The sequence below is a fragment of the Somniosus microcephalus genome, chromosome 16, assembly GCF_052327205.1.
Source record: "Somniosus microcephalus isolate GS21.2 chromosome 16, FLI_Smic_1.0, whole genome shotgun sequence".
NCBI lineage: Eukaryota > Metazoa > Chordata > Chondrichthyes > Squaliformes > Somniosidae > Somniosus > Somniosus microcephalus.
The window spans coordinates 98,356,261-98,379,733 of record NC_141002.1 but is presented as its reverse complement, the minus strand read 5'-3'; the positions used below and the strand labels follow the sequence as shown (position 1 = coordinate 98,379,733).

Genomic DNA, 23,473 nt, shown 5'->3' with positions numbered 1-23,473 from the left:
CGGGTATCATTCTGGTAAACCGACGCTGCCCTCCCACCAAGGCCAATATATCCTTCCTGAGGCGTGGTGCCCAGGGCTGTTCACAGTACTCCAGGTGTGGTCTAACCAAGGTTTTTGCACAACTTGTACCCCACAGGATGACCAGTGAGTGAATTTTGACAGGTCTTGGGGAGGGTGGTGGGGGAGCTGAGTGTAAGCCCCCGATGCGTGATGACGTCAGCGCGCAGGGACTCACACCACACACAGTTGTAAGAAGTCACACAACACCAGGTTATAGTCCAACAGCTTTATTTGAAATCACACACACAGAATAGAGGTCCGTGAGCGGGATGCTGCGTGACGTGTGCGCGCAGGGGGGGGGGCGGCAGACACAGAACACTGGTACGTCAGCGGGAGCGCGTACGTACGCGCACACGCACACACGTGGGGGTGTGGGTTGGTGTGAGGAGGAATGGAGCGGCGGCGCGCACGCACAGCACGCTCAGGAGGGGGGGCGCGCTCCCCTGCCTTGTTAAATCCAGCCAATCGACGCTTTCTTCTTCCTTTAGCGCCATCGGAGAGCAGCTCGCGCAGCAGCAGCAGCACCCGCGCCTCCGGTAAGCGGGCGGACAATAACCGGCGGGTGAAGGCAAACCCGGCCGTGAGGTGACAGCCCCTCGAGTGATTGAGGCGGGGGTTGTGGTTTGAGGGGAGAAAGGGCGCGGGACGGGACTGGACTAGACTGACTCCCGACTGACGGTTGACCGAGTGTGTGTGAGGGGGGAAAAAACCCGGTGTGAGGTGAGGGGGGAAAATAAGCGGCTCACAGGCCGCAGGCTTCGCCTCACTCCCCTCTCCTCACCCTGGCTCCGAGCCCCCCGGTATCTCCTCATCACTCCGAGTCTCTGGTTTCTGCCCCCCTCCCGGTCTCCCCATCTCACTTCGAGCCCCCGCCCTCTCCGAGCACGGTGTGTGAGGGGAGGGCCGGTTGGTAACGCTGCCATGAGGGAGGGAGGCCTCAGGTTAATCCCCTCCCACACACCCGCTCCCTCCCTCCCCCGCGGTGCCTGGGTTGTTGCGGGGGGAGGAGATGCAGCCTTTCTCCTTCTCTTTCCTCTCCCCCCTCCCCATCCTCTGCTCATTCCACCCCGGGGCCTCGCGTAGCCGCTTGTGTCGCACTTTTTACCTTCGCCCACCGGTCGAAGCGCGCACATTTTCCTCCCACCCCTCGCCTCTCTTCTTCTCCTCCCCTCCCCGCTCATTGTTGTGCGGTGCAAGCCGCCTGTCAGCGGGGACTCTTCCCGCGTGTGACGAAGGCCCCGAGGGGCTGGGGAGGGGGGCCTGGGGCACGCTCAAGACAGATCCTCGCTTCCCTGGGGGGGGGGGGGGAGAGAGATAGACCCTTTTCTTGGGGGGGGGGGAGAAAGAGAGCTCTTTTAGGGGGTAGGGAGGGCGAGACCGACCCGCTGCTGCTTTTGTGGAGGGAGGGAGAGAGGCAGACAGACCCTCTTTTGTTGGGGGTGGGGGTGGGGGGGGGGAAAGAGGAGGAGGAGAGAAGAGACACAGACGACTTTCTTTTGTGGGGGAGGGGGGGAGAAGAAAGAGAGAGACAGACCACCCTTTTTTTGGGGGGGGGGGGGGGGAGAATGGACCCTCTGCTCTGGTGGGGGGGAAATGGACACTGCTTTTGGGGGTGGGGAAGAATGGATCTTTTGCTTTGGGGGGGGGGGGAGAGGGAGGATGGACCCTCTGGGGAAGGGGAGATGGACCGTCTCTGGGGGGAGAGGGGGACCTGCTCTGTGGGGGCAGGGGAGAGAAGGACCCTCGTGGGGGGGGGGGGAGAAGAGAGAGAGAGACGCACCCTCTGGTTGCGGGGGGGGTGGAAGAGACGGACCCGCGGGGGGGGGGGGGGAGGAAGAGAGACGGACCCCCTCTGGGGGAGGGGGGTGTTTGACAGGCCCCCTTTTCTCTTGGGGTGGAGGGAAGAGAGGTGGGAGGACAGACCCCCATCTCTCTGTTGGGGGAGGGAGGAGGGTAGACCGACCCCCCCCCCCCCCCGGTTTGGGGGACAGACCCCCTCTTCTCTTGGGGTTTGGGGGACAGACCCCCTCTTCTCTTGGGGTTTGGGGGACAGACCCCCTCTTCTCTTGGGGCAGGGGGACAGACCCCTTCACTCCCCAACAACACGTGGCGGTGGCTCCTGGAGCAGCAGAGCATGAGTGGCCAATCAATAAGGAAGAGGGAGGGAATCATAGAAAATTTATGACACAGAACGAGGCCATTCGACCCGTTGTGTCCATGCCGGCCAATGAGAACTGCAGCAGGCTGGCTTTAAAATGTTCCCCTTTTGTTCTTGTTGCCATGCTGCAACTACAATTTAAAACTTACTGATACTCGTCCAGAGCCACCCACAGAACCTGCAAATCGGCTTAAAACCTCTGTTCACGGCAGGCTTGTAGTTCTTCCTGTTGTGGTTTTGACTGGCATAGCTATTTTAAAAAGGGTTCCTCCAGTATTAAATACTGCAGAAAGTTATTAGTTGGCCTTTCAGCGAGGCAAGAGGGTGAAGTGACTTTAGTATAAGACTGTTTCTGCTATTGTGTGGATGGTAGCTGATTGTACCTCCAAATTGAATGCAATTCTATATTTGTTTTTAACACCCTACTGAGAGAAACTGTCTGTGTAGCTTAGTTTGGTTATAATCTTGTCATCTGCAACTGATTAATAAAGCAACAGAAACCTGACTAATCAGAATGCCCCAAAACTCATTCTTATCTAGTTGGACGTAGAGGCACTGCTATCGAGTCCAAAAAGCTAGAGGACGAGAATGAATAATTTTAGTTTTCTGTATGTTTAATATTTTTCATGGAGGATGGTAGTGGAAGGCTTTTTGCAGGTGTTATATATTTTTTTTTAAATAGTTTAGATTCGGTACATCTGATTTTATCATCTAGTAATAAGATTGTTCTGTAAATAATTAGACTTTGTTAACCAGACACCGATGATTTGTAAAACCTTTCTCGAAACAAGTAAATTGCTGATCAACTTAACCAAGGATCAGCTGCTTTTGGTCTTTTACTCAAACTTTCTGAGAATTTTTTCTGTAAAAATGTAGAGCCTTGTGTATGTCTGCTCGAGTTGGTAGGACACTTGTCGATCAAGGTTGTTGCTTCAAAACCTACTCCCAAGATTTGAGTACATAATGTAGGCTGATCGTCCAGTGCTGAGCGTTTGACTGGAGACTCCAGATGTGACCTTAAACAGTGGCCCAACTACCTGTTCTGGTGGCTCAAGTTGATAAAGATTCCATGGCACTGAAGTGTAGAAAGTTTTGGTATCTCGCTCGGCCAATACTGCCGAAAACAGATTAACCAGTGGTTCATCTCATTAATGATTGTGGAATCCTGCTGTGTGCAAAGTGGCTGCACTTCAAAGTATTTCTTTGAGACAATGTGGTGCTATATAAATGCAAATCTCTTCCCTCTGGGGCTGCCTTGGTCTAATACTGTTTGGATTAGGTGATTTTGACACCTTAGTGTTGCTCTGGAGCCAATTGTTGTTGGATGAGTAGCCTGAGGTGCTTTTCTCGTCAGACTGCTTGATATTTGCCTGAAGATAGCAGAGAGAGACAACTTTGTGCGGGGTAATTGCAGAGATGAAACTGTTGCACTAATAAGTTCCCTTGCTGCGGTCATTTTAACTGGCACACAAGGTGGGCATTAAAGCAAATGTTGCTCGAGGGGAAATAGTTTCAATGATGGGTACTGAATTTGTTCCTTTAAAAGACTAAGATGGGGCCCTAAAATTACCTCTTCAGAAGGCCAGTCCACAATCAGCTTTGTGAAATTCTTTGTGTGGTTGAAAGAGCCCAAATGACATGCTTGATGCCGAGATGAGTTGGTGGGTGGGTTCCACATCCTACTTCATGCTAATCTTGCTGCTTCAGTGACAGTCACAAGATGGTATTGCCCTTTGACTTGTGCATATATGGACGCTAAAATTGGCATCGAAGATCGAGAAATCTTCAGTGGCACGAAGCTGCCTGTGAATTTGCACAACTGTCTGTGGTTTTGAAAGATTGGGAGCAATAAGTTTTTTGGCTTGGAAAGGCGGCTCTTCTCCTGAGTAATGTTTTGAGAAAACCGAGATACTGCCCTGCTTAAGTCCACAACAGCCGTTTTTCTGTTGTCTGATATTTGATGCTCAAATAGTTACCAAGGGAAATTATTTTTTGAGTTAATAGCCCAGAATGTGGTGGTGGATTTGTACATATGGAAACTTGCTCATCCTGATTTTGGTGTGGCTGGTTCACGTTTAATTGAAACACCAATTTTCCTTGATGACTTTCTGAATTATTGTCCACTTGAGTTTTTATTGTAACTTAATTTGATGTCATCTCTTGATGCTTTCTTTGCTTCTATTCATTCACTTACTTTCTAATCTTGGAGAAAACAATTTGAATAGATTATTTATCTTTTCTTTGCTGTTCTCTTCGAAAAAGAAGCTAAATGTTTATCATTGGTCTTTTGGCTTTCGAAGGGATATTTTCTGCTGACTGCTGTGTGGCTGACAGCAACTTTTTTTTTGCTTGTATCCTTTTTGATGAAACGTCTGCCTGTTTTGGGATAAATGCTTTTGCGGTGTATGAAATTGTAGAACTTTTGGCAGCTTTTTTTCTGTGGAGTCCATTAGTGTTCTCGCTAATATTTCAGTAAAGCATGTGACATTTTTGCACTATGCCCGTTTTTAACAAAGAAAATCCAGCAGGCTCCACAAACTTTCCGAGCGAGAAGGTCTCTAGTTCAATTCCTTGTCTACGCTGCATTCACTGGCCTCTGCAGGTGTGCACCAATCTATTGGCCTCGGTGTTCTGGTTGGGCCATGAGGAGGAAATTGGTCAGGCTTTCTGCTCCTGTTTCCTGTCAGAAGCCCCTGTTGGAATGTACGTCTGTGCATGTTTGAGGACACCAATCAAATCTGATCATGTTTGCCCTAGAGTCAAATAATTAACTGAACAAGATAAAATGATCACCAGAGCCTGTGAAATTCTACTGCTACAAGGAGTATTGTTGGTGTCCATTGTTTGCGCAATAGTGTTGGACATTTATTGAAAGGTATGTGGTGAGCCATTTTGTTTGTCCTTGCGATGTTGTGCAGTTCACATACTGAAATGTGTTGAGACCTCACTCTTGCTTGCACTTGTTATTGACCAAAATATCAGTTGGTTGGTCCTGCTTCCTTGTGACGGTGTCCGAGACTGGAATCTGAATATTATACAGCAAGATCTACTCTGGTAATCCAACGTAAGACGCTAGCTCCAATTTGCCTGATTAATGTTATTTCTCCATTCCAGCAAGGAGTCAGTACCTTGAAGGGGAGAAAATTGGTGAGAGGGGAAAAAACTTAAGAAAATCATGCCCATACGTGCTTTGGCTTGGAGAGCATATTGAGCTGTGGCACCAGTTTACGGTCTCAGTAGTATACCAAGTGCAGTGGTACAGCACTGAGGTGTGTGTATATAGAAGTTTAAGTGCAATGTTTATTTGTGACTTGGTTCCAGTACACGCTAAAGAAACCCTGTGACAGCATCTGTTCTACATTATTTTTTTTTCTCCTCCTTCCAAAGGCAGTGTCTCGTGTTCTGTAGGTGCTGGCAGCCCTTTGCTGTGTTGTCGCTAGGATTTCAGTGAAGTGTGAAATTTTCATACAGTCCACTTGACTTATAAACACCTACTGGTACAATTATAGATTTTCCCCATTCAAATTTGGTTTGTGTCTGGAGAAACCATTTTGAGCTGTATGACACTTGTTTGAAGTACTGCTGGTGATAGTGGGGGATAATTTGAGGTGATTAAATATGAGTATCTCATTAGACATGTGTTGGCACAATGTTGAAGCATATTTGCTGAAGTGTAGTGTTCCCTACCCCCAGCATATTGGTAGCAATGCCTGTTGGAGGATAAAATTATTTTATTTTGTTTGTCTGAGGCTAGGGGGCTGAAATGTGGCATTGCCCACTAATGCTCCCCTCTGTTGCCATGTTCATGGAGTTTGGTGGGGCAGTAGGGATTGCTAGTGTTGAGATGAATGGAAGAAACCAGTTTCGGCACCCAATCTCATGCTACAAAGATGGTGGTGCATCACAACACAGTAAATTCAGCTGAAGCTTTTTACATAGTAAATATTAGTGGAGTTGTTGGTGTGCTTTTATTCCCTACAATCTTTTGCTAAAGGTACTGATTTCTACTGGGATCCTTTGTTTTCCCTCTTCCCCTATCACCCAGTACCTTTACTGAAGTCACCATTATCATGTGACTCAAGTGAGTGTTGCTGTAGGAATATCAGTCAAAGTTGCTCTTGTTCACGTGCACTTCAAGCAAGGGTCACTGGATAGCAATCTGAAATGTGGGGGTTTTTTTTGGCTGCTCTTTTTAATACTTGCTCCCTATTATCCCTGCTCTACATTAAGGAGCAACTGCACTTGGGTCTATCCTAACTGCTTAACTTGCTGAAATCAGTTAACTTAAAAGAAACTGGGGTTGTGTGTCTGTCTCATTTTCTCTATTTTATAAAGATCTATCTAACTGAACACTTGGCAGGATGTGAACTCTGGACATAAGGCCATGAAGATCTTTCTTTAGTGTTTATTCTGGGTTTCAGCTCTTGTAAACCTAAATATCTGTCTGAGAACTGGATGGCACTACTTATACTAGAAAAGTCCCATATACACTGCACTGGACAGTTAGAGGATTAACTGGAGAGCAGGCACAAGACAAATAGCTGCTTCTGAGCTGTAAAATTCTATGATTTGATATAACTTTCTAAGGGCTGGTGATTTGGTTGCCTCATAGAAGTTTGAAGAAGGCTTAATTTGAAAAATTGAGTGAACTTGTCCTTTTGTGGTTTTGTGAAGGTCTCTGGGGCAGATTGATGAGGACAAGTTCTTTCTTTGAAGGATTCATAAATTCACTGTTTTGACTTTGACTCTTCAATGCCACTACGCTTGTAGTATGATGTGATCATGTCTACAAATAATTGTTTTGGCCCTTGAAGTGTTACAAATTTCAGGCAGAAAAGAAAGAACTTGCATTTATATAGCACCTTTTCATGACCTTGGAATGCCCCCAAAGTACTTCACAGACAGAAATACTTTTGAAGTGTATTCACTGTTGTAATATAGGGAAACGTGGCAGCCAATTTGCTCAAGGTCCCACAAACAGCAATGAAATAAATGATCAGATCTGTTTTTAAAGATGGTGGCTGAGGGAAATCTCGACCCAGGCACTGGGAGAACTCCATCTTTTCCTTTCACCCGAGAGGACAGCTGGGGCCTCGGTTAACGTCTCATCCGAAAGACGGCACCTCCCATGTGCAGACGAGGAAATGTCCAGATATGTTCTTGGTTTGGATGTAGAAATATACAGTTCAATATGGCAGGAATAATCTTTTGCAAAATCTTGTCTAGACCCGAGTCTTGTATGTCCATTTGTATAAACTAGAATCCAGGAGTGTTGAATTTTGCTGTCTTGGAAAATTTAAAGACTGAGGTGATTTTAATGGGGCCATGTAGGGAGGAGGAAGAACAAAATGGCATATCTAGAGCTTAGATTGAGGAAGGAAAGTTTAGGGGACACTGACCGAGGACAAAGTTTAGAGGTGAGAGGAGAGCTGCCTATCGTGAGCTTGTATTTTTATCTTCTGCAGAAGTGAGGTGCGAGAAGAACCTTCCCAGATAAAGGAGTATTCAAAGATTTGTGCATCCAACAGTTGAGTTGAATTAAAGTTTTGGACGCAAAGAAAACTCAGCCATTTGGCAGTTGCTTTTGCAGTGAGAAGATGCAGGGGTTTCATTTGAAGTCTAGATGGTCAGAATGAAGGACTAAAGGTAGTAAACGGGAAGAGATGTGAGGTGTTTGACTTGAGGCATAAAGAAACTCTTGAATTGGAAGAAGTTTTATTGCCCAATTGGACAGCCTGGAGGTTCACGGTCATATAACTTCAGAAGTGCATGATGGCAGATCCTGCCTGGCATGTTGGAGGTTTTGGAGATGTGCAAACAATGACTGACTCACCAGCATTCAAGGGGAAAATAGTAGCTTCTATAACCTTTTAGAGAAGTTGTGATGCAAGGGAATTGAGGTGATAATTAGATGAGGAACACATTGCATAGAAATATGAACTGCAAAGTGATTGAAGAGATGCATTAGAACTGGGTAATTTCTGAGGTACTTATATTGAGGATGATTGGAAGAATATCATTAAGATTAGAGGTTGTCTTGGCATGCAGAAATGAGAGAATGTGACTGTTCTGCAGGGAGAGGGGAAGAGAGGACATATTGTGAAAGCTATGTGCTGAGCTGATCACTTGGGTTGGTTCAGACTGATCAAGATGCCAGGTGTAATGGAGCGAAAGTTGCAGTACTGGATTTGATGCTTGGCATGAATGAGGGATGAAATCTTCCATGCCAGCTAGAATAACGTCTGTCACTTAACTAGCACAGAGAAAAGTATGAATGTCCAAGCTGCAGTTGGATAGAGAAAGGGAATCGGAAATTCTCCGTCTCGGTTGAGTGACCTTGCAGTGCCAAACAGGGTGGAATTAGTTTGCAGAGTTTATTGTGCAATAGGCAGCGATGAGTTGATCGGGAGATCCCAGCAGTGAGGAGAAAATACAGCAAGTTAGGAATGAAAGTAAGGAAAAGATGTCGGAAAGCTGCTTTTAGTGTCTGCTGTGGCTCAGTGGGTAGCACCCTCTCCTGAGTCAGAAGGTTGTGGGTTCAAGTCCCTCTCCAGGGACTTGGGCACATAAATCTAGGCTGACACTCCAGTGCAGTGCTGCACCGTCGGAGGTGCCGTCTTTCGGATGCGATGTTAAACCATCTGCGCGCTCAGGTGGACGTAAAAGATTCTACGGCACCATTTCAAAGAGCAGGGGGGTTATCCCCGGTGTCCTGGCCAATAGATATCCCCCAATCAACATCACAAAAAAAATTATCTGGTCATTATTGCATTGCTGCGTGCAAATTCACACATTACAACAGTGACTACACTCCAAAAGTACTTCATTGGCTGTAAAGTGCTTCGAGACGTCTGGTGGTCGTGAAAGGTGCTATATAAATGCAAGTCTGCTTTTTGTTACTGAGACGATGAACGATATGGGTAGATGGGTTAAGGAGTTTGAAGTGATTCAGGATATCTGGAAACAACTTGCACATGATGATTTCTTTGGAACAGTTCAGTAAAGTGTCTAGCTTCTATACTTTGATGGCTACTGACAATTTGCTGTATGGGGAAACTGCTTGACCAAGCAGCTTATTTTGTGGTGCAGCGCACTGATGCATTAATGTATTGGAACATCGGAACAGGAGTAGGCCATTCAGCCCTCGAGCCTCTTCTGCCATTTATATTTGGTCACTTGTGTGCAAACGATTTGAATACTCCAGTAATTTGAATTAAGCAATTTACAATGGAACAGGTATTTTTGCACCATTTCAATTTAACTTGACAGATAATTTGAATTTAGCAATTTTGTACTAGTGGTGTTTCTGGTTTCAAGCACTAAAGGTATGTTCCAAAAGAATGTAATTATAGTGCCCTCCAGTTGCAGAAAGTATTACTGCAACAGTTAAGATTTTTGCTAATTGACAAATGTCTTCTGCTTGCATGTGACACTACCTCACCAACCCCCCTCCCCTTATTGGTATGTTTTGTAGTTTTATACAGCAACCCTTAATTGACACATAGCTGGCTTCAGGCTGTTACTGCATAAAACTAGAATAATATCCTTTGTGGAACACCTCCGTTCAGTCCGTAAGGGTGACCCCTGAGCTTCCGGTCGTTTGTCACTTTAATTCTCTGCTCCATTCTGTCCTCGGCCTCTTGCTCTGTTCCAATGGAGCTCAACGTAAGCTCGAGGAACAGCACCTCCTTTCGATAAGGCACTTTACAGCCTTCTGGACTCATCGAGTTTTACAATTTCAGACTAAACCCCTGCCTCCATTTTTTCAGGTGGCTGCTGTTGATGATTCTGCCAAGCCCATGTGCAACATTTAATCTCTCCTGCCTTCCATTCTAGCACAGACCGTCCCTTCTGTTCCTCCCTCCCCCCCTTTCCCTGCCTCTGCACCTGCTTAAAACCTGTTACATCCCTAACTTTTTCCAGTTCTGACGAAGGGTCACAGACCTGAAACGATAATGTTGTTTCTCTCTCCACAGATGCTGCCTGGCCTGCTGAGTGTTTCCAACATTTTCTGTTATTTTAGAATAATATCCTATTGTGTAGCACTATTTCCTTAAGTGGCATTTAATGGGTGTTAAATATTCTAGTTTGTAATTCTAGAGGTGGCTGTTGAAAAGCTGTTTTCAACTTTGCTATAGTTGGGGGTTCTGGAATTTTATTTCCTGGTAAATGTATGGAAGGTTTTTTGGTTGTACATTGAAAGTATGTGTTGTGTGTAGTTCTGTGATTTTTAAACTACATTAAAACTTTTTTCTCTCCCCAGGTATTTCTCATCTTTTAAGATGGCAGACCTTGACAAGTAAGTATCCGAACAACAGAATGCACTTTAATGTTTTGTAGCACTGATCATAGCTAATAGCGGCATAAAATAATCCCACACCAGGAAGCAAATGTTAGATACTATTTTTATGCTTGGGATGAAGTCCTCGGTTCAGTGATTCAACTTAAGTGAGCTCTATAATTCCCAGGTGTCAGAAAAGTATCTGACATCTACTGGTATAAATTTCAAAGGTTTTTTTCTGCTTTAAAATTTGAAACCACCTTTGATAGACTGAAGGATGTGCACTATATATCTTAACAAAAGTGCCCAAGTGGAAGGAATACTTTGGTCTTGATGGATGTTAGGAGTTTCTTCATCGGCTAGTAATTTTGTACAAATAGATGGAAATTTTTGTGCAATGTCACTTTAGGAGATGCAAATGTGTCCTGTTGGATATTGTATAATGCACCTATTGTGTCCTTTTTGCACTCTACATGCAATTTTTTTCCTATAGGGAATTATGAATAATTCTGTGCCTTTTTGTTAATACAGGTAGACTATCCTTTATCCGAACTTCCGAAAACCTCTAAAAACCGAAAGTTTTTTGTTCAGCGTAAGTCGTGCGCACGACATGACCAGAGTGGCGCACGACTTACGCTGAGCAGGGCAGAGGGTCACAGAGTTTCCTCCTGGGTAGGAGATTGCAGGCCGAGCCGGGCAGTGTGAAGGAGGTACCAGGAGAGTGAACCCAACAATACAGCGGCCCGTCCGATATTCTTTTCTCCCCCCGACCCAAACCGAACCACGGCCCGTCCGATATTCTTTTCACCCAACCCGACCCGAACCGCGGCCCGTCTGATATTCTTTTCTCCGCCCCTACCCGACCTGATTTGCGGGCCAGCTTAGTAGGAGTCAGCCGATATCCGGCTTTCCAGAGAAGCAGGAAGGGGAATGAGACACGGAACAGTCGCAAGAGGTAGCCTGAACTTTTACAATTTATATTAAATGCAAATTTCCCAGTCTTATAATACCTTCTGAAATTCAAAAACCGAAACTCAGCTGGTCCCAAGGCTTTCGGATAAGGGATAGAGTACCTGTAGTGGCATTTAGTTTTGAACTGAATGCTGGAGAATTTTGTCCCTTACTCGGTTTGCATTCTGATTGGTAAAATGGCTGTTAGACCTGAATATCTGGTAAAATGGCTGTTAGACCTGAATATCTGCTAAAATTAGGCTTCGAGTTGTCAGTGCAAGTTTAATTTTGTTTCAGATTGTTTCCCTGGCTCTTTAAACCCACCCACTGAGGGAGGTTTTGAACATGAATGACTTGCTGCTTGAGGCTATTTACCAATGCTAATGGGTGCATTCTATTTTACTAATTGGGTTTCAAAGAATCCAGTCTTTAAAGCAACTCCTGCCAACCTTTCCCCAAGTACATTTGAATGTTTAATCTGGTACAGAAGCTCTATTATTTAATAGTTCTGTCATGTAAAGTTTGTGCTCCAGAATGCACAAATGCATTTCAGTCAGTAGCGACATACCGTTCACGGATTTAATTCTAGCTTTAGATGCCTGTATGTATCTTTGATATCTACAGGTTCCAATTGTCAAACCTATATCTGCAAGTAAGGTTATGCCCTATTTGGTCGGAGGAAATCACCATGGGAATCTGTCTTGAGGGTTGTATGCAGTTTTTTTGCCTCATTCGTGAGATTACATGGCTGGGAGTTATGGGAGTCGTGATTCTTGGTTATTACCGGACTCTATGGGACAGGCTCGATGGACCAGCTGATCTTTTCTTATCCGTATGTTCTCGATGGCTATTATGATGTCCCCTTTCTATGCCCAAAGCTTTGAAGTGCCTTTTATTTCTTTTTCATCTGTTATCAGTAGATTTATACACGCGTGCACAATTTGCTCTTGATTTCTCAGTTTTAAACTAGTGCCATTGTAGGTGCCCTTAAAGGTTTTTTATTTGGAAGTAATTTTTCTTGCATTGTGATATTGGTCTACTTTGGAAGAACTGTTTTATGCAACATTTTTGGCACTAGTGAGTGCACTTCTTGCTTTTAAGAACTATTGCAAATATGGTTCTTTCAGTGTATTCAGTATCTCCAATACTTCCTTGTGTTCATCAGTTTCTTGCAGTTTTCTTCAGTGTGAAGCCTGATCTGAATGCAACCAAAGAGCATGGAGCAAGGGCTTCGAAGGATGTCCTGCTGAGCTTGAGTACAGATCCCACTAGATCTAATTAAAACACACCTCTAGGTCCAAATTAGAGACAGATTGATTGTTAGGGCAAAAAAAAGGATTTTTGGGGCCCATACAGGCTTGACTTCAGGGCTCTACAACTGCTCTTGTGCCAGCTGATCCCAAAATTAAGAAAGTGGCAATCATTGTTTGAAGTTCTAGTTTTTTATTTTGTACACAGGATATGACAATAGTAAGGAAGGATATTAGCCCTGATGATGTGGAATCTGTATGGACAGAGCTGAGAAATACCAAGGGGCAGAAAATGTTAGTGGGAGTTGTATACAGACCCCCCAAACAGTAATGCGGAGGTCGGGGATGGCATTAAATGGGAAATTAGAGAAGCGTGCAATAAGGGCACAGCAGTTATCATGGGTGACTTTAATTTACATATAGATTGGGCTAACCAAATTAGTAAAAATACTGTGGAGGAGGAATTCTAGAGTGTATACGGGATGGTTTCCTGGACCAATATGTCGAGGAACCAACTAGCGATCAGGCCATCTTGGACTGGGTATTATGTAATGAGGATTAATTAGCAATCTTGTTGTGCGAGGCCACTTGGGGAGGAGTGATCATAAAATGTAGAATTCTTCATTAAAATGGAGAGTGAAGTAGTTGACTCAGACTAGGGTCCTGAATTTAAATAAAGGAATCTACGATAGTATGAGGCACGAGTTGGCTAGGATGGATTGAAGAATGTTACTTAAAGGGTTGACAGTGGATAGGCAATGGCAAACATTTAAAGATTGCATGGATGAACTACAGAATTTGTTCATCCCAGTTTGGCATAAAAATAAAACAAAAAAAGTGACTCAACCGTGGCTAGCGAGGTAAATTAGGGCTAGCATAAGATCCAAGGAGAGGACATATAAATTGGCCAGAAAAAGCAGCAAACCTGAGGATTGGGAGTAGTTTAGGATTCAGCAAAGGTGAACAAGGGGATTAATTAAGAGGGGGAAAATAGGTTGAGAATAAGCTTGCAGGGAACATAAAAACTGAATGTAAAAGCTTCTATAGATATGTGAAGAGAAAAAGATTGGTGAAGTCAAGCGTAGGTCCCTTGCAGTCAGAATCAGGGGAATTTATAATGGGGAACAAAGAAATGGCAGACCAATTAAATACATACTTTGGTTCTGTCTTCACAAAGGAGGACAAAAATAAACTCCCAGAGATGTTGGGGAACATAGGGTCTAATGCGAGGGAGGAATTGAATGAAATCAGTATTTGTAGGGAAATGGTGTTGGGGAAATTGACAGGATTGAAGGCTGATAAATCTCCAGGGCCTGATAATCTACATCCTAGAGTACTTAAGGAAGTGGCCCTAGAAATAGTAGATGCATTGCTGGTCATCTTCCAAAATTCTATAGACGCTGGAACAGTTCCCATGGATTGGAGGATAGCTAATGTAACCCCACTATTTAAAAAGGGTGATAGAGAGAAAACGGGGAATTATAGACGGGTAAGCCTGACATCGGTAGTGGGGAAAATGCTGGAGTCCATTATAAAAGATGTAATAGCAGAGCACTTGGAAAACAGTGACAGGATCGGACAAAGTCAACATGGATTTACAAAAGGTAAATCATGCTTGACTAATCTACTGAAATTTTTTGAGGATGTAACTGGTAGAATAGATAAGGGAGACCCAGTGGATGTGGTGTATTTGGACTTTCAGAAGGCTTTCGATAAGGTCCCGCATAAGAGATTCGCGTGTAAAGTTAAAGCACATGGGATTGAGGGTAAGGTACTGTCTTGGATAGAGAACTGGTTGGCAGACAGGAAGCAGAGTTGGAATAAACTGGTCTTTTTCTGAGTGGCAGGCAGTGACTAGTGGGGTACCGCATGGATCGGTGCTAGGACCCCAGCTATTCACTATATATTAATGATCTAGACGAGGGAACTAGATGTAATATCTCCAAGCTTGCAGACGACACAAACATGGGTGGGCGTGTGTGCTGTGGGGAGGATGCAGAGCAACTCCAATATGATTTGGGCAGAAACATGGCAAATGCTGTATAATGTGGATAAATGTGAGGTTATCCACTTCAGTGGCAAAAACAGGAAGGCAGATTATTATCTGAATTGCAATAGATTGGGAAAAGGGGAAGTGCAAAGAGACCTGGGTGTCCTTGTGCACCAATCGCTGAAGGTAAGCATGCAGGTGCAGCAGGCGGTTATGGTGGCAAATGGTATGTTGGCCTTCATAGAGAGAGGAGCAAGGATGTCTTGCTGCAGTTGTACAGGGCCTTGGTGAGACCACACCTTGAGTATTGTGTGCAGTTTTGGTCGCCTTATCTGAGGAAGGATGTTCTTGCCATGGAGGGAGTGCAGCGAAGATTCACTGGACTGATACCTGGGATGGCAGGAATGGCGTATGAAGAGAGATTGGGTCGATTAGGCTTATATTTGCAAGAGTTTAGAAGAATGAGAGGGGATCTCATTGAAACTTATGAAATTCTAACCGGACTAGACAGACTAGATGCAGGAAGGATGTTCCCGATGGCGGGGGAGTCCAGAACCAGGGGTCACAGTCTAAGGATAAGGGGTAAGCCATTTAGGGCAGAGATGAGGAGGAATTTCTTCACCCAGAGAGTGGTGAACCTGTGGAATTCTCTACCACAGAAGGCAGTTGAGGTCAGTTCATTAAATATATTCAAGAAGGAGTTAGATATATTTCTTAAGGCTAAAGGGATCAAGGGATATGGAGAGAAGGCAGGGACAGGGTACGGAGTTTAGCTGATCAGCCATGATCTCATTGAATGGCGGAGCGGGGCCGAAGGGCCTACTCCTCCTATCTTCTATGTTTCTATTGGCAAGGCTGCATTTATTGCCATCTTTAATTACCTTGAGAAGCCACTTCATTTACCCCTGTGGTCTTTGTTGATGGCACCTCCATGATTATATTAAGCCGGGAATTCCTGCTTTTACAAAAGCAAAATACTGTAAATGCTGGAAATCTGAAATAAAAACAGAAAATGCTGGAAATACTCAGCAGGTCAGGCAGCATCTGTAGAGAGAAAAGCAGTTAACATTTCAGGTCGATGACACTTCGTCTGAACTGGAAAAAGTTGGAGAAGTAACAGATTTTAAGCAAGTGTAAGGGAAGGGGAGGGAGGGGAGGAGAGGAAAGAACAAAAGGGAAGGTCTGTGATAGGGTGGAAGGCAGGAGCGATTAAGAGACAAAAGGGATGATGGTGCGAGGCAAAAGGAGATGGTAATGGGACAAGTTAAACAAAAGATGACTCTAGATGAAGTGTAAATGGCAATGGTGGGATGATCAACAGCTGCCATGTGAGAAAAAATGATAGGGGCAGAGTTTATCGTCTGAAATTGTTTAACTCGATGTTGGAGTCTGGAAGGCTGTAAAGTGCCTAATCGAAAGATGAGGTGCTGTTCCTCGAGCTTGCATTGAGCTTCATTGGAACAGTGTAAGAGGCTGAGGATGGAGTGGTCAGAGTGGGAGTGGAGCGGAGAATTAAAGTGACAGGCGACCGGAAGTTCAGGTCACCCTTGTGGACTGAACGGAGGTGTTCTGCAAAGCGGTCACCCAATCTGGGTTTAGTCTCCCCAATGTAGAGGAGACTGCATCTTGAGCAGCGAATACAGTATGCTAAATTGCAAGAAGTACAAGTAAATTGCTGTTTCACCTGGAAGGAGTGTTTGGGGCCCTGGAGAGAAGGAAGGAGGTAAAAGGGCATGTGTTGCATCTCCTGCGCTTGCACATGGTGTTCTGTGGGACTGACTTCCTTCTACAGCATACATTGTAGACCTGTTTTTTTCTAATTTACATCTTAATGACTAGGGTACCAAAGCTAGTTATAAACTGGTCATTTGCTCCTGGAAGGGTTGTTGGGGTGATAGAGGAGTGGACCAGGGTGTCGCGGAGGGAGCGGTTCCTTCGGAATGCTGAAAGGGGAGGTGAAGGGAAGATGTGTTTGGTGGTGGGATCATGCTGGAGATGGTGGAGGATCCATTGAATGTGGAGGCTGGTGGGGTGAAAGGTGAGGACAAGGGAATCTCTATCGTGGTACCAGGAGGGAGGGGAAGGGATAGGGGTGAGAGCAGAAGTGCAGAAATAGAACGGACACAGTCAAGGGCCGTGTCGACCACGGTAGAGGGGAATCCTCAGTTGAGGAAAAAGGAAGACATGTTGGAAGCACTAGTATGGAAGGTGGCATCGTCGGAGAAAATGGGAGAATGGTATAGAGTCCGTACAGGAAGTGGGGTGGGAGGAAGTGTAGTCCAGGTAGCTGTGGGAGTCAGTGGGCTCCTAGTGAATGTTTGTCAATAGCCAGCTTTTAACATGGTGCTATATGGCCAAGTCAGGATGGTGTGTGACTTGGAAGCTATTGCCATTGACTGAGATCAGCAGGAACTGGCATTGATAGTCCATCAATGCAAGAAAATGAAATAGGTGGAACCCTGGCCCCTTGAACTTTTCTTCTGTCAGCACCAATGTTGCTGATTCTGTGGGACTGACTTCCTTCTACAGCATACATTGTAGACCTGTTTTTTCTAATTTGCATCTTAATGACCAGGGTACCAAAGCTAGTTATAAACTGGTCATTTGCTCCTGGTAGGGGAAACATGGGAGATCAACAGATACTGTAAAAGATTTACAGAAAGTTTGGTTGGTTATGCAATTGAGCAGGCATGTTGCAAATGCCACTCCATACCGTTAAAAGTAGAGTGTTAAACATCGATTTTAAAAATGTAGGGTTTGAGCATACAGTGAATGGAATAAGCACCTTGAAGGTTTTGGAAAGAGATATGCCAGTAGTAACAGACTGGTCGCTTGCCATATTAATGGTGAAGCAATTTAAAAGCGAATAGAATCCAAGGTATGTGGTCAGAACTGTAGAGCCAGACCACACTATCATCACTTGTAGTCCCTGCACACACACAACCTACTCGCATTAAAATAACTACAGAAAAGAGTAATGGGGCTGATTCTTACTGTGAAAGGGGTGAACTATAAAGATTAAAGAAGCTTATATTTGTAATCTAGAAAGGCAGCTCAAGGTGGAACTTCAAATAGTAAATAATAGAAATAAAGTAAATTCATTACTTCGAGCATGCTGTGAAGAGGGCCAGAAGACCAAATAGAAAAGTAAATTCGGAGAACTAATCTGATAAAACTGATTCAGAATATTCTGCAAAGGAAGGTAATAGAGGGAAAAAATGGAGTTGATTCAAGATCTGGTTAGATGCTGTGGTGATTTAATGTATAGAGGAGTGAGCTTTGGGGAGAATTATGTGAGCACTTTAACACCACGACTACAGCGATTTCAAGAAAGCGACCCACCATCACCTCGAGGGTAATTGGGAGCGGGCAATAAATGCCAGCTTTGCCAGTGACTCTCACATCCTGAGCATGGATGAAGTTTTTTTTATTGACTTTTTGAACTGTTCTTCAGCTCAAGGTTGAATAGCAGGCAGACTGTAAATTAAGGTGTATTTTTACTAAGTACAGAGGGTTAAGTTTATACTGAACGTCAAGGTGTGGTTGTGATCCATCCTCTATTGCTGCAAGCAATGTACAGACTTAAACGACCAAATCTCTTGCTGTTACAACAATGTCTGGGGCATGCATGTTTGAGCCAGTCTGCTTGGGCACCAAAATCGTTTTCTTGCACGGAGGAGTAGGCGTGCTAAAGATTTTGTTGAGATGCACAGGAATGTATATTGTTTCCGCCTCACTGCTGTTTGGCCTGCAGATGGTGTGGTGGTCTAAATGGTGTTCTGGGATTGGCTAGAGACCAAAACTCAGCAAACACAATGCACTGGTCTGCATTAATTGTCTTCGTGAGCACCTGTCCCTTTGGGCTAGAGGAGTGTTTATGCCAGGATTGGAGGTGGGGGGGGGCGGGGGGCATGAGTTAATCAGAATGGAAACAGCAAGGAGTGAAGAAAAAAACTTCCTTCACCTCCAACATGGGACTTCCTGCTGCTAAAATGCCAGTGGGAGGGCGGTGCTGTGCATCACTGCTTCTCTTGAAATTCAGATGATTGATGCTCTTGGGAACTGGGAGAGATTTTGGCCAGGTTTCCATAGGGAAGGAAAACGCCTGGTCTTCAACTTATCCACTCTTATTATTAAAAAAAAATAATAATAATAATAATAATAATTAGGCTACTTGACTAAAGGGTGTTAAATTCTTATATATTGAACATCTGATCAGTAAAGCAGACAATAGCACATTAAACCTGTAAAGACCTAATATAGAAAAGGTCTTGTCAATGTCTTAATCCCATCTGTTCAACACTACGCTGGACTGGAGAATGTTGAATACTCCTTTTGAGAGGACGAGTCTGTCAAATGTCAAAAATGGAGTCCATTGTGAATCAATGGGCACTACCTATTCTTGTATAATAGCTTCATATTTGACAACTCCAATGTGAACAATAGCAGTGGCCCCGTGCCATGTTAAATGAATGCACATCTACCCTGTTGAGTTTGTCCGTAACCACCTTTGTGCTGCGACTCCTGTAGGTGGTGCTGTGCGACTTGGGTTTTGAGTCTTGCAGAAGAAGTCTGCCTGCAGTTGATCATTTCCTGTATGCTTTCTCACTGTGAATGCTGTGTGAACTTGTACTCTTGATTTCCAATTGTTTAGCTGCAAGTTATTTAGTAGAAAGTTATGGATGTAAACTTTTTTTTTTAAAGAAAAGATTTTGGGAGAAATATTCTGAATTTATTTTCCCTGCACAACTCCATTTGTGCTGCTAGTGTAAGCCAGAGGGTTTATTCATTAAAATAAAATTAGATGGTTTTTTTTGCAAAAAAAAGTGAAAATCACTCCTGTTGTTTTTCACTACACTGTGCCAAGAGACATCAACTGGTTTTTAGAATGATTCTATAAAAGGTCTCGTGGCTGTACCTGCTGCACCTTGTGTCTTTGTACACGAGCATGTCACTGTTCCCCTTAAGGTGCACAGCTGCGATATTGAGGTCCCGCGCAGGCCGCTCACCAACCCTGCTGCTGGAAGAGACGTGGTGTGGTAGTGCAGCAAATGTAAAGGGCCTGTGCAGGGGGGAAAAAGATTGAGGGACTATTGACTAACTTCTCTCAAGTCCAAAGGAATAGTTATGAGTTGGAGACCATCGCTTTATTACTGCAAAGCTAATTAAATAAAACGTGTTAACCAGTGCTCATCTTGTTGCTATTTCCTCCATTCTTTCTGCGATGCTCTCTGCTCTATTTATTTGTGAGTTTTTCTGTGTATCTTAACAAAAATACCTTGACATCAAAGCACAGGAAAATATAAACAAGTGTGCTTTCAATAGCAATTAAAAAAATTTTTTAATTTGTGTATACAAGTGTTCCTTTTTATTAATGCTTGAAACCCCATCTCTTGTAGCAAAGAGCAGACTGAATGTGATCCGAAAGAAGATATGGAGGACGTGGAGGATATCGAGGAGGAGGAAACTTCTGAAGATGTAGATAGCAAAGGTAAACTCGTGTGCGAAAATGTCTTTAATTCACCCAACAGAGAATGCTGGAAATACACCAGTCAGTATCTGTAAATCGGCATAAATGGGGATTTTAGTAAGTTTCCAATAGTAGGATCGGGGGAGAGAATCGACAGATAAGCCAATCGGAGGAAGTGGGTTAAACAGACTGGAAGCAGCTTAATGGGTACTGGTTCTTAGACAGGAAAGGTCAGTGATGTATTAAAGACGAAAGAATATGCAAATAGTGGGAGGTGAAAGGACAGCAAATCTGAAGTGCTGGGGTTTGTGAAAAAGTTGAAAAAACACATTGCCAATAGTCATGTCTCACTCAGAGGAACCCTATTTTAATTGTGGCAAGATTTAGAATAAATCAAATATGGAATTCAGAATAAACGTCTTCAACCAGAGTGTGGCAGGAATATGGAACTTGCTACTGCATGAGTAGTTGAAGCAAATAGCATAGATACATTTAAGGAGAAGCTAGCTAAGAAGGGCTGTAAATGCAGCATTGCAGATCAGAAGGTTTGAAGAGTGGGGAAATGGGTTCATATCACTGGCTTGGACAGTGGCTAGTGTGTGTTGACAAAAGGTTCTTCACCCCAAATATTAATCTGCCTCCTCTTCACACAGTACATCTTCAGCTCTTTTCCTTTCTGACTTTTCAACATCTCTGGGCTTTCTGATGTCTGCCTGCTACCACAACTGTCTTGTGCTTCTTCCCATTCTGCTTCCTGTAAGGATTCCATCGCTTTCCCCCATTCTCTCTCTCGCTCTAATGGTTACATTTTCACATCGGAGCTTCTGCAATGTCCTTTGTTTACTTTAACTGAAGTTTTAACTTTTCTGCAGTGGTTAACTCTTGGGGAGGAGACTCTGTCCACGTGCCGTGCTGGTGGGGGTTTAAGCCCATGTTGTAGATCTGCTCTTCCTCTTCTCATGACTGGTGGATTCAATGTGGTTTGCTTGCATTTTCTTGATTATTAATTAGGAATATATTTTGTATAAATCTTCACCCCTCCACTATTTACACATTCTCTTGTCCTTGCCTAGGTGCATCATGTTAGTTTTTCTATTAAGCAATTTACAGGTTCGTTAATCCAATCCCACTGTAATTGGTATCTGATTCTTTTTTCCCATCCTTACTGAAATTCCAATCTTTGTCTGATGTCGGGGGGTGGTGGAAGGGGTGTGGGTTACGCATTGTGTCACAACCTGCCGTTTTCCTTTACAAATGCTGACTGGTGTATTTCCAACACTTGTAGTTTAACTATTGTAATTCACCAGGTAATCTACCTAATATTATTTTGATGTTGAGCCTCAATAAAAGCTGTGTGTTTTAGTCATCCGTTGTTTATCATAAGCTAACTTTTGTTCATTTTCCCCCTCCTCTCGATGGGTACAGCTCGACAGCTTACAGTTCAGATGATGCAGAATCCGCGAATTTTGGCAGCACTACAAGAGCGACTTGATGGGCTTGTAGGAAACCCATCTGGTTATATAGAAAGGTAAAGAATATTAACTTTGCACCTCATTACCACAGTTTTGCTGTTCCAGACTGCAGCACATTAATTGTAACACTTGATTAGCTGTGACTGATGTATTACTTCAGAGTTGGTATTGGAGAGGAAGGAAAGTTTGTGACTTGAGTACTGCATAGCAACATGGTGCTCTTGAGGATTCAGCTAACAACTGGCAAAAGCTTATCGATAATGGTTAGCTCAACTCTGATGCCAGTCAAGGCTGGGATTCGGACGGACCTGCCACACTAGGATTTGAATGGAATAGAGTTCTGCTAGAACCGCTGCACCCTTTGTATGGTTTGGTTTCATAATGGTTCATCTTGATTTTAGCTTTCTAAATGCAAGTGGTAGCGGTGGGTTGCTCCAGTTTTTAGTGGTTGGCCATACTGCAGCAATGGCTGATCTGACTTTTTAGTCTTTTTTAGTACTGGTGTTTTGGAACCAACTCTAGCACAGTATATGGAATACGCTTACTAACTGGGAATTAAGTGCTCCTCAGAAGTGTAAATTTGCTGATAAACTTGTAGTGACTGGAATTATGCACAGTAGTAAACTCATTTGTTTAACATTGCAACCTTCATAAGTTTCATATACGTGCTGGTGACCAACTTCCTTAGCCATGCGCTGCCAGTGGTGGGATGGGTAGCTCCACTAAGTTGCGTGTAGCTTGGTCTCTAGCAGGCGCTTGATTGTGGCACTGAGTTTATACCCAGTTCTTTAAAGGGGCAAAGGATGTAAGTAGATGTTTAATCACTTCTTCCTATTGGCTTTTTTTGTTTGCTTAAACTGCTGGGCATGTTGAAATATAGGTCTAATGTCTTGATGCTGACAGTAACTTGATCACAATTTCTCCTTCACTCTGCTAGTTGAATAATCATGTTTCTCAAGTATTTCGCTGCTATACGCTTTTAAAAATGAAACTGCTTATTTACTTCAAGTGCCATTGTGAATTGCCAACTTGGTTGCTCCTTTCAGTTTTTTCAGTGTCTGTTTTTAGATAAGTAAATTTGGTTATCTGCATAGATAATATTTTCAGGAGAAAATTTGCGGGAGTGATAATGGTATGAATTGTTGGGCCATCTTTCACACCGTCCATGGGCGACAGCGCCCATTATATATTCTTCATGTCACAATTGTACTCCTGTAATTAAGAGGAGAATTGGTCATCGTTCCTATTTGCTATCTAAGCAATCCCCAAATAGAGCGCACTAGTCGGCTCAACTATTGGGCCCTCAGTGGCTGAGTGGCCCTTCAATACACATTGGAATGAAGAATGGCACGTTGGAGGATGTAATAAAGGCTACTGGTCCTTGAAAGAGCCTCCTGCAGAAGTTGTTCTGTTGTAGGAGGAAAGAGGGGGAAGAATTGCCACCTTGACAGTTTATCATTGGGTTCATATTATTTGCATCATGATCATTGCAATGGTGAAAGCTTTTAAACAGTTGGAGACCTTCCTGATTATCAGCCATGTGTTCTGAGATTTGATGTTATCAAGCTGTAGAGACGATCCCACAATCAGCTGAAAAGGTAAATTGCTGAAGCGGCAACGCAATGAAAATGGTTCATTATTCCACACTTCCTGTTCTGTACATGTGGAACAAGGCATACCATTACCAAAGTTCTAATGGCTGGCTTTATAAACTATGCTAGTTGTCTGGGAATCCTAATTGTGTTCTACCCTGCACCACCTTTTGTCCTTGTTCTTGATCCCAGGTGGTTGGTTGTGTTGCGTTGCCAGGCTGTAATAGTTAGCAGAGAAAGATGAAATTG

At 43.9% G+C, this 23,473-nt stretch overlaps 1 protein-coding gene across 5 annotated transcripts in view; it reads left to right on the top strand.

The window, feature by feature from the left end:
- The first annotated feature begins 515 nt into the window (after positions 1 to 515).
- nap1l1 (nucleosome assembly protein 1-like 1) overlaps positions 516 to 23,473 on the top strand; it is a 55,881-nt gene continuing 32,923 nt past the window's right edge. For 3 of the 5 annotated variants that reach the window (XM_086009528.1, XM_086009530.1, XM_086009529.1), the window contains exons 1-4: positions 626 to 645; positions 10,482 to 10,517; positions 20,090 to 20,181; positions 21,586 to 21,688. In XM_086009528.1, coding sequence (XP_085865654.1) covers positions 10,501 to 10,517; positions 20,090 to 20,181; positions 21,586 to 21,688 — 212 coding nt within the window. In that variant the 5' untranslated portion in view covers positions 626 to 645; positions 10,482 to 10,500. Of the gene's footprint in view, positions 597 to 625; positions 646 to 10,481; positions 10,518 to 11,435; positions 11,455 to 20,089; positions 20,182 to 21,585; positions 21,689 to 23,473 lie in introns of those variants that run through there. The other 2 variants (XM_086009531.1, XM_086009532.1) reach the window with 2 other exon arrangements.